The sequence below is a fragment of the Lynx canadensis genome, chromosome D1 (genome assembly GCF_007474595.2).
Source record: "Lynx canadensis isolate LIC74 chromosome D1, mLynCan4.pri.v2, whole genome shotgun sequence".
Lineage (NCBI taxonomy): Eukaryota > Metazoa > Chordata > Mammalia > Carnivora > Felidae > Lynx > Lynx canadensis.
The window spans coordinates 107810405-107827279 of NC_044312.2; the positions used below are offsets into that span (position 1 = coordinate 107810405).

Below are 16875 nucleotides of genomic sequence, written 5' to 3' on the forward strand. Positions count from 1 at the left end.
TCGACGGGCTCCATGCGTCCCTCTCAGAAACTGTCAGGCCCCCACACGTGCTCCCTTACCTGTGACCCCTTCTCTTGCCCCCCCACCCCCACCCTTTACTGCAGAACTTCTAAATGCTGTTTTCAGTGTCCTTGCTCCCCGGACTCCTGCCTCCTGGTTCCAAGTCTTTCCTTTGGGTGCTCCTGGACTCCCTCTCTCTCCTCAGCCAAATCTGTCCTAGCGGCTTCTGTCCCCATCCACACAGTGGAAGCACACCTACTGTTTGTCCGCTGCTCACTGGGAGCTGGGGCGAGGCGGGCTGGGGGGGGGGGTGTCTCCAGATGTCCTGTCCGGGCTGCCCCGGTCTCCTCCTGTCCCCGCAGCCTCTGGGGGTCAGCAAGCCCAGAAACTCACTCCTCAGCCATCCTCCCACCTTTCATGGAGTCGTTACGAAAGGCCGCACTTACACCATTCTGGATCCTTCCCTTTCCCTCCCTCCCTCCCACCTCATCCATCTTGCGTCCCGTCCCGTTCATCAGTCCCTTGAATGAAAATCCCAAACCACCTGCTTTTCGTCTGTGTCACGTGGGTTGGCGCACTCCCCACCCTCCACACCGCACCTAGAATGAGCATACCCTAGGGGTCAACTCACTCCTATGGCCGCTTACTGCCCCCCCGCTGCCCAGCCCCCGGGCCATTGCCTGATCTGGTCCCTGCGCACCTATCTGTCCCCCTTCCTCCCCTCTACACTCAGCCCCTCCCTCTCCTGGGGATTTGTTGTTGTTTCCTTCTGTTTCTCCTGCCTTCCTTTCCTTGAGCGGTTTCCATGATTCCATTTTATCTCCTTTATATTAGTTTATTTAGCTATACTTAAAAACTTTTTTTTTGAAGTTTACTTATTTATTTTGAGAGACAGATAGAGAGTGAGCAGGAAAGGGCAGGGAGAGAGAAAGAGAGAGAATCCCAAGGAGGCTTCATGCTGTCAGTGTGGAGCCTGACCCTGGGCTCGAACTCACAAACCGTGGGATCATGACCTGAGCCGAAACCAAGAGTCGGACGCTTAACTGACTGAGCCACGCAGGCGCCGTCCCACCCCCGCCAAAAATTTTTTGAGTGGTTGCTTTAGGGGTTATAGTACACATATACTATTCCCATCCAATAATATTCTACCACTTCTGCACGAGAACCTGACAACAGGACGGTTGTATGTCCCCTCCCAGCCTCTATATTCTCGTTATCACATTCTTGGATTCTGCTTGTGTCAAAGCCTGCGAGACATTGCCATTCTTGTCGTTGCTGTCATTATGACGGCTGTATCGAGAAATAATTCACATACCGTATCCTTGGTCCATTCAGAGTGTATAACCCAATGGTTTCTAGTACATTCACAGAGTTGGGCAGCCATCAGCACGTTTTGTAACCTTTTCATCACCTCCTCCAAAATCATCCCCATCAGCGGTCCCTCCCGTTTATTCCTGACCCTCAAGCCCCAGGCAACTCCTAGTCTCCCTTCTGTGTCTCTAGATTTGCCCTTTTCAGACGTTTCATATAAAGAAGATCTCACAATGTGTGGCTTTTTGTGACTGGCTTCTTTCCGTTGGCATCATGTTTTCATGTTTTAGCGTGTTTCGCTGTTTTATTCGAGCTGTGAGATCGTGACCTGCGCTGAGGTCAGAGGCTTAAGCGACAGAGCCACCCGGGCGCCCCGCAAAATGGCATTTCGTTGCGTGGGTATGCCACATTTTATTTATCCATTCAGCAATCACTAGATGTTTCGTTTCCCCCCGCCCACGTGTTGGCTATTAATGAATGATGCTTCCGTGAATATTCACATACAGGTTTTTTTGAGCGGTCCTGTCTTTTCATTTCTCTTGGGTGTACATCTAGGAGTAGAACGGTTGAGTGGCCATCGCTATTATTTTTTACTTTAACCAGTCAGTCGTTTTTTGTGAAACTTGGTGTTTTGTGATAGCTGGAGATCCCCAGGCAGGTTGGGAGAAGTGATGCACAGAGGGGCGCCTGCCTGGCTCAGCTGGTGGGGCGTGTGATTCGTGATCTCGGGGTTGTGAGTTCGCACCCCCCCGTTGGATGTAGAGGTTACTGAAAAATAAAATATTAGGGGTGCCTGGGTGGCTCAGTTGGTTGGGCATCCAACTCTTGATATCGGCTCTCTCAAAATAAATACACTTTTGAGCATAAATAAATAAAATAAAATCTTAAAAAAAAAAAAAGAATCCCCGAGATCCTAGATACCTGGGTACCCTTTACCCAGTGTCCACAAACAGTATCAAAACGAGGATGTTGACATCAGAATAATCAAGATTCAGTTCCATCAGCCAACTGTCCTGTAAAGACATTTTAAAAAATATAACAGTCTTTTATTTCTGCCCACACATTCACCGTTTCCTGTCTCTTTATGCCTGTGCATAGATACAGATTTCCAGCTGGTATCATTTTCTGTCCGCCCGAAGGACTTCCTTGAACATTTCTTGTGGTGCTTGATCTACTGGTGATGATTCTTTTTCAGCTTTTGTATGTCTGAATAACTCGTTATTTCGCCTTTGATAGTGAGAGCTCGGTGTAGAATCCTTGGTTGACAGTTTTGTTACTTAACGGTACTCTAAAGAAATGTCCCCACACCGTCCTGTGGCTTGCGTGGCTCCCAGCAGGGTCCCCTGTCATTCTTTATTCATGTGTATGCAATGTGTCTTTTCTCCTGACTACTTTTATGATTTCTGAATCACTGCCTTAAAACAACATGATTATCATGTGCCTTGGTTCCCTTCAGGTTTCTCATGCGTGGGGTTCAGTGAGCTTCTTGTATCTGTGAGTTGACAGTTTGTGTCAAATTTGAAAAATTATATATATATATATATATATATATATTTTTAAACATTTATTCATCCTTGAGAGACAGAGAGAGACAGAGCATGAGCAGGGGAGGGGCAGAGAGAGAGAGGGAGACACAGAATCGGAAGCAGGCTCCAGGCTCCAAGCTGTCAGCACAGAGCCCAACGCGGGGCTTGAACTCACAAACTGCGAGATCATGACCTCAGCCGAAGTCGGATGCTCAACCGACTGAGCCACCCAGGCGCCCCAAATTTGAAAAATTTTGCAGAGGTTTCTTCCTGCCCCCTCTCTTGATGAGATTCTAATTATATAAACTATTGGACTACTTAGGATTGTCCCACAGCCCACTAATGCCCTGTTCGTTTTTTTTAGATGTCTCTTCAAGTCTTATTTTTTAAAAAAAATTTTAATGTTTCTTTATTTTTGAGAGAGAGACAGAGAGAGAGAGAGAGACAGAGCACAAGCAGGGGAGGGGCAGAGGGAGAGGGAGACACAGAATCTGAAGCAGGCTCCAGGCTCCGAGCTGTCAGCACAGAGCCCGATGTGGGGCTCGAACTCATGAACTGTGAGATCATGACCTGAGCAGAGATCAAGAGTTGGCCACTTAACCAACTGAGACACTCAAGCGCCCTCTTGCTATATCTTCAAGTTTACTAATCTTTTCTTCTGCCACATCTAATCTGCCGTGGATTTCATGCCTAGAAGTTTAATTGTGACCTTTTTAATAGTCTCTCCTTAACATGCTCCTGTTTTTCTCTACCTCCTTCAACACACGTGATATATTTATAATAACTTTTCCTGATTGTACCTACTCATTCTATCATCTGTCTCATTTCTGGATCTGTTTCTATGGACTCCTCATTATGAGTTGTATTTTTCTGCTTGTTTTCATCCCTGGTCATTTTTTTTTTTTTTAATGTTTATTTATTTTGGAGAGAGAGAGAGAAAGAGAGTGTGAGGAGAGGAGGGGCAGAGAGAGCGAGAGAGAGACCCAGAATCCTTAGCAGGCTCCAGGCTCTGAACCGTCAGTACAGAGCCCCGATGCGGGGCTTGAACTCACAAACCGCGAGATCGTGACCTGAGCCGAAGTCGGCTGCTTAACCGACAGAGCCACCCAGGCGCCCCGCCTGGTCATTTTTTATTTGATGCAGACAATGCAATCTTTTTATGTTCTTGGGTGCTAGATTTTTTTTTTTTTTTGTAGTCCTTTAACTATTTTTATTTTTATTTATTTTTTTAAATTTTTTTTTTCAACTTTTATTTTATTTTTGGGACAGAGAGAGACAGAGCATGAACGGGGGAGGGGCAGAGAGAGAGGGAGACACAGAATCGGAAACAGGCTCCAGGCTCTGAGCCATCAGCCCAGAGCTTGACGCGGGGCTCGAACTCCGGACCGCAAGATCGTGACCTGGCTGAAGTCGGACACTTAACCGACTGCGCCACCCAGGCGCCCCCTTTAACTATTTTTAAATTTTGTTTAGGGATGAAGTTAAACTACTTGGAGACAATTCAATCCTTCCAAGGCTTGCTTTGAATATTAATTAGACAGGACAAAAGCAGCCGCTCATCTAGGGCTAATTTACCCCATTACTGAGACAATTGCCTTCTGAGAACTCTTCCCAATGTGCCATGCATCATGAGGTTTCTCTAATCTGGCTTTTGGGGAGCGTGAACTATTTCCCCCCGTAGGTTACTGCTGGCAAATGTTCCACCTGGCTCCTTTCAAATGTTTCTTTTCCCATCAGCTTTGGGTAATTTCCTTCCACCCATACGTCGATCAGTGCTTAGCTAAAGACTCAGGAGGAGCCCTCTGCTGATCTCCGGAGCTTTCTCTCTGGGCAGCTCTCTCCTCTCCAGTCCTGTGTCCTGTGAAATCTAGCTGCCGTGGCTCACCAAATGCTCAACTCTATTTCTTCAGCTCGGGAAATAGGCTGGGCTCTCTCTGGGCAGTAAGCAATCTGGGGCAATCGTAGGATTCACTGTGTTTGTTTCCCTTCCGTCGGGACCACTGTTCTGTGTGGTCTCTTGTCCAGTATCTAAAATCCAGCGACGGGTCTTTGTTGTTCTCTTTGTTTTTATTTTTTTCGAGATTGTATTTGTAAGTAATCTCCACATGCCTCGTGGGGCTTGAACTCACAACCCCGAGATCAAGAGTCATATGCTTTGCCAATGAGCCAGCCAGGCGCCCCTGTTCTCGTTTGTTTTTAAAACAAAAGTTTAAAAACAACATTTTCTCATAGTGCACAATTGTTATATTTTATTTTCTTATTTTTCTATTAATTGTGCACAGTTAGAAGAGAGACCCCCTCCCCACATGGCTCTCTGGGTATTCTCTACGTGGCTGTGGCTTCTCCTTTGGGGTGGATCACGTTAGGTAATCAGTCAGCGTCATTGTTCTCTTGGAACCGTAGAGTGGGATCTCTGCACAGCTACTGTCCTTGGACTGCCCTTGTCTATTTCCTGGGAATTCCTCTACTGGACTTCTTGGTTCCTGAATCTTCTGTGTTCCTCTGTTGACTTGTTCCTTCATTTTTTTTTTTAATGTTTTATTTATTTTTGAGAGAGACAGAGACAGACACAGAGACACAGAATCCAAAGCAGGCTCCAGGCTCTGAACTGTCAGCACAGAGCCCGACTTGGGGCTCGAACTCACGAACCACGAGATCATGACCTGAGCTGAGGTCGGATGCTTAACCGAGGGAGCCACCCAGGCGCCCCTCACTCATCATTCTGAATGAAACATACGTTTCAGCAGCTTCCCCTAACCCGATAAAGGCGTTGAAATCCTGCATGTCTGAAAAGTTCACTACTCTACCCTCACGTGCGTGATAGTTTGGCCAGGTGTAGAATTCTAGGTTGGAAACATTCTTCTGCCACATCTGAAGCCACCTTCCCCTTGTCCTTCTGGTTCTCGGTGTTACTATTGCGGAGTCTAGTGCCATTTTTATTTTCAGTCCTTTCGTATGAGACCTTTTTATTTTTTCTTGGACGGGGAGGGGAGGTACCAGAAGCTTTTAGATCTTCTCTTTATCTCATGATGCTTTGAAATCTCTTAATACTATGTCCTAGTAAGGATCTGTCTTTGTTGACTGACCTGCACACTTGCTGAGCCCTTTCAAGTCAGAAACCTGAGTCTTTCAGTTCTGGAGAAATACCCTAAATAATCTCAATCATTTCCTCCCCGCCAGTTTTCTGTTCCTTTCTGCTGGAACTCAGTCGATATTAGACCCCCTGGATTGATTCTTCAAAGAAAACAATGTAGACATTTATCGTGTCTTTGTCATTTTTTAAGGTTCTTTCTTTCTTTCTTTCTTTCTTTCTTAAATGTTTATTTTTGAGAGAGAAAGAGACAAAGCATGAGCAGGGGAGAGAGAGAGAGAGAGAGAGAGAGAGAGAGAGAGAGAGAGAGACATAGAATCTGAAGCAGGCTCCAGGCTCTGAGCTGTCAGCACAGAGCCCGACACGGGGCTCGAGCCCACGAACCGTGAGATCCTGACCCAAGCCAAAGTCAAATGCTTAACCGACCGAGCCACCCAGGTGCTCCTAAGATTTTTTATTTGTAAGTAATCTCTACACCCACTGTGGGGCTCAAACTCACAATCCCGAGATCAAGAGTCGCACACTCTACCAACTGAGCCAGTCAGGTGCCCCTTGTTCTTTGTCATTTCTAAGTCTTTTTGTTTTACTTTCTGGACAGTGCTTTGACTTATCTTTCAAATGATGTGTTGAATTTTTAATTTCTGCAACTACATTTTTACGTTCTAAGAGCTCTTGTCTTCTGAGTGTTCCTTTGTAAAGTTTTTTTGTTTTTTGTTTTAGTATAACATGCTTTTAGAGCAATGTACAAATGTATCCAACACATCAAGCAACAGGACTTTACCAGCCCCCAGAAGCCTCCTTCCTACCACTTCCAGGCAGTATCTCCCCTGGTTGGGGCGGCACTAAGATTAATCCTCACACGATAGATGGTTTTGACTGTGTTGAAATCTACATCAATGAAATCACGCAGTTGTCTGGCTGTTGTCACTCAGCATTATGTTTGTATGAGTCACATGCTTGTATGTTACACATAGTTGTAGCCTATTCTCTCTCATTGGTGTGCGACGTTCCTTTATGTCAATATACCCCAATTCACTGTCCGTTCTACTGCTGATGGGCATTGCACAATCTCCAGATTGAGACGATTATGAATAAGGATGCTATGAACATTCCTGTAATGTCTTCCGGTGAACATATGCACACATTTCTGCACACATTTCTCAACAGGTGCATGAGAATGTCCCTTGTTCCACAACTTTACCGGCACTTGGTATTTCCTCTCTTTTTTTGTGGTAACCGTTCTGGTAGGTGTGTAATGGTCCCTCGTATGGTTTTTTTGCTTATTTGTTGTTGTTTTTTTAACAGCTTTACTTAGCTGTAACTCACATGCCAACAAAATCACTCAGTGTAAGCATGCAGTTCGATTATCTTTAGCAAATTTACACAGTTGTGCAGCCATCACCACAATCAAGTTTTGAGGGAGGTATTTCATCACCCCAGAAATTTCTCTAGTACTATTTGTAGTAACTGCCCCTCCCACACCCAACCCCAGACAACCACTATGTGCTTCCTATGTGACTTTAATTCACATTTCCCTGATGACTAATCAGGTGGAGCCCTTTTTCATATGGCTACTAGCCATTTGGATATCCTCTTTTGTCAAGTTTCTGTTCAACTTTTCTTTTTTTTTTTTTTTTGACAACTTCAGAAAAAATTTTTTTAATGTTTATTTATTTTTGAGACAAGAGAGAGACAGAGCATGAATGGGGGAGGGTCAGAGAGAGAGGGAGACACAGAATCCGAAGCAGGCTCCAGGCTCCGAGCTGTCAGCACAGAGCCTGACGCGGGGCTCGAACTCACAAACCGTGAGATCATAACCTGAGCCGAGATCGGATGCTTAACAGACTGAGCCACCCCAGGCGTCCCTTTTTTGACAACTTTTAATGTTGAGTTGCTTATCTTTCCTATTGCTTTATAGGAGGTCTTTATATATTCTGTACATGAGTAATACTTTGTCAGATAAGTATATTGTGACTGTGTCCTCCCACCCCGTGCTTTGCCTTTTCATTCTCTTGATGGTTTATTTTGATAAAAAGACCTTCCTAATTTTAATATAATCTGCCTTCTATTTTCAAATATTTTTTTTCTTTTATGATTGATATCTTTTGTGTCCTGTTTAAGAAATCTTTTTTTTTGGAGGGGGGGGGGCGCCTGGGTGGCTCAGTCGGTTGAGCGACCGACATCAGCTCAGGTCATGATCTCACGGTTTGTGAGATCTCTCTCTCTGCCCCTCCCCTACTCATGCTGTCTCTTTCTGTCTCAGAAATAAATAAACATTAAAAAAAAAAGAATAGGGGCACCTGGGTGGCTCGGTCGGTTAAGCGTCTGACTTCGGCTCAGGTCACGATCTCATGGTCCGTGAGTTCGAGCCCCGCGTCGGGCTCTGTGCTGACAGCTCAGAGCCTGGAGCCTGTTTCAGATTCTGTGTCTCCCTCTCTCTCTGTCTCTCCCCTATTCATGCTCTGCCTCTCTCTGTCTCAAAAATAAATAAACGTTAAAAAAAAAATTAAAAAAAAGAATATCTATTTTTTTAATTCCAAGATCACAAAGATGTAGTCCTATTTTTCTCTAAAAGCTTTATTGTTTTAACTTTAGTATTTAGATCTGCAGTCCAGCTGGAGAGACAGGTTGACCAATGGAACCACAGAGAGTCAGAGAGAGACCCATACGTTTATATTCCCCTGACTTAGAACAAAGGTGACCCCAGGGTCACTGGGAACGGATAAACGAATCAATAAATGATACTGGGTCCATTGGATACCTATATATGTATTTTTAATGTTTATTTATTTTAAGAGGGAGAGAGGGAGTGAGCATGAGCAGGGGTGGGGCAGAGAGAGAGAGAAAGAGAATCTCAAGCAGACTCCACATCCAATGCTGAGCCCAACACAGGTCTCGATCTCATGACCACTAGATCATGACCTGAGCTGAAATCAAGAGTCAGATGCTTAACCGACTGAGTCACCCAGGCGCCCCAGGGTACCCATGTTAAAAACAAACAAACAGTGGGGCGCCTGGGTGGCGCAGTCGGTTAAGCGTCCGACTTCAGCCAGGTCACGATCTCGCGGTCCGTGAGTTCGAGCCCCGCGTCGGGCTCTGGGCTGATGGCTCGGAGCCTGGAGCCTGTTTCCGATTCTGTGTCTCCCTCTCTCTCTGCCCCTCCCCCGTTCATGCTCTGTCTCTCTCTGTCCCAAAATAAATAAAAAACGTTGGAAAAAAAATTTAAAAAAAAAACAAAAAACAAACAAACAAACAGATATCCACATAAGAATATCAATTCCAGCTCGACTGCAGTCTTAATTACTAAACCTTTATAATCATGTTTTAGGAGCGCAGCATTTTGTCTTTCTAAGGATTTTGACTGGTCGAAGTTTTCTTCTGCTCCCTACTGATTTCATTTCCTCTAAGCTCTTTCTCTGCTGTTCATCTTGGTCCCTGTGGTTGACGTCAGCAGCTTCCCTTACACGCGGGTGATCCCTGCCTGCCCTTTCGTGGTGAGAGGCAAGGCTCCGGGAAGCCCCTGAAAACCCTGAGCGGGTGAATAGAGCTTGGCACTCTGGGGGCTTCCTGGGGGCGCTGGGGTAAGGATGCCATTTTTTGTAAGGGGTTTCTCTTTGGCTGGTCAGTTTCTCAGCAGTGAACCCTCTGATCTCCCGACTGGGAACAGAAGGCTCACTGCCAATGTCTTAGGCGACCGTGGGACTTGGGGGAGTCTCACCTTTCAGAACGTCAACTTTCTTCATCTGTTTCTAGCACAGTGCCGTCCCTCGCCCAGCTGTGCCTAGACTGTCTCTGACTCACCATCGCCAGAGCGTAAATCTCTCCTCTGCCAGGTGCCTGGCTGTCACTGGGCTGCAGGGAGTGGGGGCACCGGCTCCTTTTAGACCCCTTCTGCCGTCCTTCTGCCTCCCCACCCTCACCTCTCGGCCGGAGGATCCCGGTGGGGAGCCTGTCAGGGGCCGCCAGGTGCCCTGGATGCCTCTGTCCAGATCTGTGTTCTTTTTGCTGTTTGTTTTCTGCCTATTTTCAGAACTCATTAGTGCCTCTACCACAGAACAGAAGAGGGGAGACGGGTAAGCAATCCCGCTCTCTCTCTCTCCCCGTAACTCAGTTCCGGTTCACGTTTCTGCTTTCCATCTTCCAAAATGTCGTCCGCATGCCTCACCTGCAAGGATTCCCGCTCCCTTCGTCCCTTTGGGTTGACCCTTTTTACGCCTTTGCTGTCAGTTGTGGCGCGTTGCAGGGGGACCATGGGCTTGGTCTTCTGACCCGTGAGCTTTGCAGTCCCTGTTCCTTCTTTCTGGAAGGTTCTTCCTATCACTCTTTCCGTCAGTGGCCCATGGCCATCCTTCAGGCCACAGGGCAGTCCGACATTCCTCAAGGACAACTCCCCTGAATGCTTCCTCAGGAGGAGCTCCATGCATCCCAGTTCCATCCTCTGTCATCGCCATCGTCCTCGTGGTGCCCTTGTCCAAGGGCATGAGTGAAAGGCCCCACGGAAGCTACTTCCTTGATTGCTTTTATCGAAGTCTTGAATCACCTTATTCCTTCATTGATTGGTTTCCTCGGTCCCCCTTCTGCCCCCACGGGCACGCAACAGTCATGCAGTCGACGTTGGACTGGGAAGCTTTACAGAGAGATGGGTGCCACTTGCCCGGGCAGGCCATACGGCTGGAGTTGGGGGTCTGTTGCCCGTGTGGGGCCGCTAGACGAACTTGGCACTGTGCAGGGGGCAGGGCTGGAGGCTGAGGCTCGAGGGGTCTGGGCGCACAGGGTGCCGGGGGCACTTGGCACCTGACCAACCCAGCCTCCCCCACCCCTGCCGCAGACGGACCCGGTGCGGCTGACCCAGCTGTACGAGCAGGCGCGGTGGGACCTGCTGTTGGAGGAGACCGACTGCACCGAGGAGGAGATGATGGTGTTTGCAGCCCTGCAGGTGCCCGGCGGGCCAGGGGACCTGGGGGGCCGGGGCGCGGGCCAGACCCAGGGCAGGGAGGGTCTTCCGGGGTGGGGCCCCGTCTTCGGGACGCCCCGCTTAGGGCCCTGTGGGCTCCTGGGCTGCCCACCCAGCCCTCCCTGGCCATGTGCCCCACCCAGTACCACATCAACAAGCTGTCCCAGAGTGGGGAGGCGGGCGAACCCGCCGCCGCAGACCCCGGGCTGGACGACCTGGACGCGGCCCTGAACAACCTGGAGGTGAAGCTGGAGGGGTCGGCGCCCACAGACGTGCTGGTGAGGAGGAGCCCGGGTCGGGCTGGCGTCGGGGTCAGGGTCGCGTGCGGAGACCTGGCCCTCCTCTGACTCCTCTTCCCCCCCAGGACAACCTCACCACCATCCCAGAGCTCAAGGACCATCTCCGGATCTTCCGGTGAGTTCGGGCCCAGGGTCGGCAGCGCCGCTGGAGGGGGCCCAGTGTGGAGACGGAGCACACGGCCTGTCACACACCTGCCTCACCCTCAGGCCCCGGAAGCTGACCCTAAAAGGGTACCGCCAGCACTGGGTGGTGTTCAAGGAGACCACGCTGTCCTACTACAAGAGCCAGGAGGAGGCCCCGGGGGACCCCATTCAGCAGCTCAACCTCAAGGGTGAGTGAGGGCCGCCGGGCCAGGACGGGGACAAGGGCAGGAGCTGGCTGGGGGCCCACCTGGCCCACCTCAGTTTCCCCCTCGGGGTAGAGGGAAGATACCCTCTGTCCTGAGGCACTGTGCTGGGCCGGCATTCTCCCAGGGACCTCTCAGGCAGGGCCGCCCCCCACCCAGCCTCCTACCCACCCCTTCGTCTCCCTCTAGGCTGTGAGGTAGTCCCCGATGTCAATGTCTCCGGCCAGAAGTTCTGCATCAAACTCCTAGTACCCTCCCCCGAGGGCATGAGTGAGATCCACCTGCGGTGCCAGGATGTAAGTGAGGGTCTGGCAGGGGTCAGCCCCGGGCCGAAGCCGGAGTGGGGCTGGGGACAGGGCCGGGGGGGGCCGAACCAGAGCCCGGCGAGCCCCTCACCACCCTCCCCTGTCCTCGCACCCCAGGAGAAGCAGTACGCCCACTGGATGGCCGGCTGCCGACTGGCCTCTAAGGGTCGCACCATGGCAGACAGCAGCTACGCCAGCGAGGTGCAGGCCATTCTGGCCTTCCTCAGCCTGCAGCGGACGGGTGGCGGGGGCTCAGGCAACCACCCCCAGGGCCCTGACGCCTCTGCCGAGGGCCTCAACCCCTACGGCCTTGTTGCCCCACGCTTCCAGCGGAAGTTCAAGGCCAAGCAGGTGCCAAAGGAAGTGGGTGGGGGGAACGACCACGGCTTTTACCTGGCCACCCTTGGCCCCTGGATCTCCACAGAGCCTTCCTCTAGAAAGCCACGTGCTCACTCGTTCCTCCTCCTACCCTTGTCCTTGAGACGGAGCATGCATGCGGGTCCCCACCCCCTGGGAGGGGTCACGGCCCGGCTGCCCGAGTCCACCTCAGGGCCTGGCTCAGCAACTGTCTGCTGAGTGGTGCGAGGGCGCCCAGTGGAGGCCCCGCGCTGGGCCCCGCCCCTGCTCCAGGCTCAGCATCCGGTCTCCCTGATGGGGACAGGCAGGGGGTCTCAGGGACTTCGGGGCCGCCCCTCACCGATGTGGTCCCGCAGCTCACCCCACGGATCCTGGAAGCCCACCAGAACGTGGCCCAACTTTCGCTGTCCGAGGCCCAGCTGCGCTTCATCCAGGCCTGGCAGTCCCTGCCCGACTTTGGCATCTCCTATGTCGTGGTCAGGTACGGGCCCCGCCCCAGCCCCCCTCTGCCCTCCCCTCCTGCCCGGAGAGGGCACCCCCGAAGCCTCCCTTCCTGCTCTGTGCGGGCGCCCCCTGGGTGCCCTGCCCTCCTGCGCCCCCGCAGCAGACACCAGAGCAAGAGACCAGGCCAGGAGGGCAGGAGTCCCAGCTCCTGTCCCAGCTCTGCCGCAGCCCGGTCCCTCTCGAGGCCGCGGTCCGCTGCTGTGACACCGAGTGCCCTCTGCCCGTTTTCCCAGCCTGCAGAGACAGCCAGGCAACAGATGACGACGGTACCCACAAAAGTCGTTACTGAAAGGCCTGGACACTTTGCCTGATGCTGCCTAGAATGCTAGTATAACGATTAGATCAGTTAACCCTCGTCTTCCAGAAGAGGAACTTGAGGCTCAGAGAACCTAAATGACAGGAGCACAGCGTGCTCCGGAGCACGGCACCGGGCTATCTGCGGGGGGGGGGGGGGGGGGTTCTTGCTCACACTCTGTCCTCCCCGGGGAATTAGGTTCAAGGGCAGCAGGAAGGATGAGATCCTGGGCATCGCCAACAACAGACTGATCCGCATCGACTTGGCCGTGGGCGACGTGGTCAAGACCTGGCGCTTCAGCAACATGCGCCAGTGGAACGTCAACTGGGACATCCGGCAGGTGGGCCAGGAGTGAGGACGGGGCGGAGGTGGGGGGCGGGGGGAAGCAGGGCGCGGCCAGGGGTGGGGCCAGACCGCAGCGGCCAGGCCAGACCCAGCCAGGGCAGGACAGGGGCTGCTCTCTTATCCCACCCCCACCAGCCCCTCTGACCGCTCACTCTGCAGGTCGCCATCGAGTTTGACGAGCACATCAACGTGGCTTTCAGCTGCGTGTCTGCCAGCTGCCGCATTGTGCACGAGTACATCGGGGGCTACATTTTCCTGTCGACAAGGGAGCGGGCCCGCGGGGAAGAACTGGACGAGGACCTCTTCCTGCAGCTCACAGGAGGCCACGAGGCCTTCTGAGGCCTGTCTTATTGTCCCCACTTTGCTCACTACCTGCTCTGGCCACTCCTAAGCCCACACCCTCTCCAGACAGGCACTGAGCTGGGCACGCTCCCCTGCTGTCAACTGGCTTCGTGCAGACCGGGGACCTAACTGGACCAGACTCTGCCATCCCCCGGGGGCTAGAGAGGGTGGGCTATGAGCTCGTACGACGCCCACCCTCTCCTTGTCCGAGTGGCCGAGACCAACACCCCCGACCTAGCTGTAGTCCTGAGCACATCAAGAAGCCCGGCTGTAGCTACAGGATAATTCATGGTTTCCAACTGGAATTTCTGTTTTGTCATCTTTCTACATTCCTTTTTTTGTTGTTGTTTTTTTAAATAAATATTTTATTGTTGGGTCATCCTTTTTCCTCTGGCGCTGTGCTTGGGGCCACTCTGACGCTCGGTCTCTTCATCACCAGCCAAGGACAGGGACTTTCCTGAGAGAGACAAGAGTTGGTGAGGGAAAGGGAGGCCTCACAGTCAGCCTGGGGCTGGGAGCTGGCAAAGAGGAGAGGGCAGAGGGCACAGGAGGGCGTAGGGTGGTGGTTCTCACGGGTAGGGCGTAGCTGCAGGGCCTCCTTGAAGTACTTGGGAAGCAGGAAGCCATCGGCGTTCCCCGGAGTCAGGATCACTCCGTTGGCAGAGCGGAAGAAGGGGACCCCGTCTGCAGACAAGGCCGGAGATGTGACTCATGCCTTCTCTGAAGCCCTAGGGCAGTCCCTGCTGTGTCAAGACTCACCTGCCAGGGCCAGGGGCCCATCGATGAACACGGCCACTTCGCAATTTGGCCGAATGCCTGTGGAGACAATTGGAGCTGGGACCTGGGGTGCTCGGGGGGTGGCAGTCTCCAAACTTGGGCAGGCTCAGTGGGAGGTCCCGGGCTCGGTGCGGGGAAGGGGTTACTGCACCACGCAGAGTATATAGTGGCCTCGGACAAGAGGAGCTATGCCTGGAGGTAGCTTGACCCTTGGGAGAGGGACCTGGTAGGAGAAAGTGGGTGGGAGTAGCTGGGGAGGGGCACTGACCACTGATGACACCGGGGTCCCCAGGCAGTCCTGGGGCCAGGTGGATATGTGTCCTTCCCCGGCAGGACAGGCCCTTGAGCAGGATGGAAGGCCAGTGCCGCCAGAATGTGCCATGGACGAGCGTCAGGGGCAGGGCCTGGGGGGTCTCCAGGGGCATCAGCTCCAACTCAGGTACCTGGGACAAGTGGGGGAACAGACAGCAGTGAGACCCCCCTCACAGGCAGGGGTCCCACCGGGCTCTCCCACGTGTCCCCTTAAGCCCCCACCTGCAGGGAGTGACCCTGATTGGCCCGGATGAGAGGGCCAGTGCTGGGGTCCCCTGGCTGCAGGGCGAACCGCTGTTTCTGGTTGGTGTCCACCACGCGCCGAACATCCTCAGCTGAGAAGCCGCAGAACTGGGGCAGCTGGAGGAGGGCATCCAGGGGCACGAAGCCATCTGCAGACAGGCAGGGTGCTCAGGCCTGGGTCAAAGTTAAGAGGGGGAACTCCAGGCAACCAGAACAGAGCCTGGGCCTGGGTGGGGGGGGAGTCACAGGGGCTCATCCGTGTGACCTTCTGGCGCAGATAGGGAAACTGAGGCCCGACAAGCAAGATTTGCCCAAGGTCACACTGTGTCCGCCACGGCTCCCGGGGGGGAAAAGGAGCCGCCGCGCTCCAGGCTCGCGGGTCTGCCCCGCAAAGCGGGCCTGAGGAGGGGGCCGGGCGTTCAGACTAACGGGGCGGAAGCTTCTGAGCAGGCCAAGACAGAGCTGGGAAGAGGAAGACAGACTAGCGGGCTCACCAACTCCGGTGGTGGCCGAGCAGCCGACCCCGAGGGCCCCGGGCACAGGGAGCGGCCAATGAGAAGTCGATAAAGAAGGGGGCGGGCGCTTCCGCTTCAGGCGAACGGGCGGCCCTTTCTGGGCCTCAGTTTCCTCCACTTACATGGGAATGGGATCTGCCTCACGGAGGGTCACAAAGATAAAGTGACCCTTTTTAGCATAGTACCCTTCCCAGAGTGGGTACTCAATAAACACCAGTTACTTCAATACCCCCCAGTGCCCACTCCTGGGGTAAGTGTTTATTGGGCCACTGCACCACAGGTATCACCAGGCATGGCCTGGACAGAGGGTCCTCTCCCAGTTTGCTCCAGACATGATAATGGGCTCTGGACCTCGGGGTTCCCTGAAAATGGAGAGGATGTGCCCTCTGTACCGTCCCCATAGGGCCATGGGGTAGGACAGCCACAGATAGGCTCATACTGCTCCCTCCCTCCAACCACTCCTCACCCCAGTCTTTAAGACTCTCACTTACCAGCCCTCATGGGAAGCCCCAGCTTCAGGGCCCCGTGACGCAGAGCGTAGGATAAAGCCTTGGACAGTTGCACATCTCGGTCCTGTAAGAGCCCAGAGGTGGCCCCTGGTCCCTGTAGTGCTCCTGCCCTGCTGCCCACCCTGAACTCTGAGTGACCCGCTGCAGAGGGAGACCAGAGGGAGAGGAATCCCTGTGCTCTCTGGGAAGAGTATGACCCATCAGCGCTCACTCCCATCCCCCCAGCATATTCCAAGGAGCCAGGGCTGAGTCGTCCTCCTCCTTTACCCTCCCGCCAAGAAAGGGGGTGGGGTGGGGTGGTGAGGGTGGAGGGGGCGCACCTGTTCCCGGGGTCTGTGAGCCCTTCTCCCCCTGGGTCCTGCAGCTTCCTGCCTCCTTCCTCCAGGGGAGTTCATGGCTAAGACCTGCTGGGTACAGTGATAATGTGGGGACTGTTAAGGACCCTTTCATGTCCCCACCCTGCCCAGCAAGTCACAAAGCCTCAGGATGTGAGAGCTGGGACGGGGACATTCAGCTCATTAAATTCACTTCCCACCCCCAACTCCCGCCTGCAAATAGGGAAACTGAGGCCCGGCAAGCAAGATTTGCCCAAGGTCACACTGTGTCCGCCACGGCTCCCGGGGGGGGGGGGGGGGAAAGGAGCCGCCGCGCTCCAGGCTCGCGGGTCTGCCCCGCAAAGCGGGCCTGAGGAGGGGGCCGGGCGTTCAGGCTAACGGGGCGGAAGCTTCTGAGCAGGCCAAGACAGAGCTGGGAGGAGGAAGACAGAGACTAGCAGGCTCACCAACTCCGGTGGTGGCCGAGCAGCCGACCCCGAGGGCCCCGGGCCAGGGAGCGGCCAATGAG

General features: G+C 53.1%; 2 protein-coding genes across 3 annotated transcripts in view; one reads left to right on the forward strand and one right to left on the reverse strand.

Annotated features, from left to right (window-relative positions):
* The window catches only part of FERMT3 (fermitin family member 3), a 19352-nt gene extending 5297 nt beyond the window's left edge, over positions 1–14055 (forward strand). Inside the window, exons 7-15 of the mRNA XM_030333886.1 lie at positions 10757–10864; positions 11026–11160; positions 11247–11296; positions 11389–11513; positions 11718–11824; positions 11951–12184; positions 12547–12671; positions 13188–13329; positions 13494–14055. Coding sequence (XP_030189746.1) covers positions 10757–10864; positions 11026–11160; positions 11247–11296; positions 11389–11513; positions 11718–11824; positions 11951–12184; positions 12547–12671; positions 13188–13329; positions 13494–13673 — 1206 coding nt within the window. The 3' untranslated portion in view covers positions 13674–14055. The remainder of the gene's footprint in view (positions 1–10756; positions 10865–11025; positions 11161–11246; positions 11297–11388; positions 11514–11717; positions 11825–11950; positions 12185–12546; positions 12672–13187; positions 13330–13493) is intronic.
* Positions 13569–16858, reverse strand: TRPT1 (tRNA phosphotransferase 1). 2 transcript variants are annotated; one of them, XM_030333896.1, is made up of 8 exons: positions 16814–16858; positions 16353–16439; positions 16015–16096; positions 14988–15157; positions 14722–14896; positions 14436–14492; positions 14250–14360; positions 13569–14133 (listed from the first exon to the last, which is right to left on the reverse strand). In XM_030333896.1, the coding sequence occupies exons 2-8, from the start codon at positions 16425–16427 to the stop codon at positions 14042–14044; spliced, it is 762 nt and encodes a 253-aa protein (XP_030189756.1). In that variant the 5' UTR covers positions 16428–16439; positions 16814–16858; the 3' UTR covers positions 13569–14041. The 2 variants fall into 2 exon arrangements, with proteins under 2 accessions (XP_030189756.1, XP_030189757.1); XM_030333897.1 differs by having other exon boundaries at positions 16353–16436; positions 16814–16856.
* Between the last annotated feature and the right edge of the window lie 17 nt (positions 16859–16875).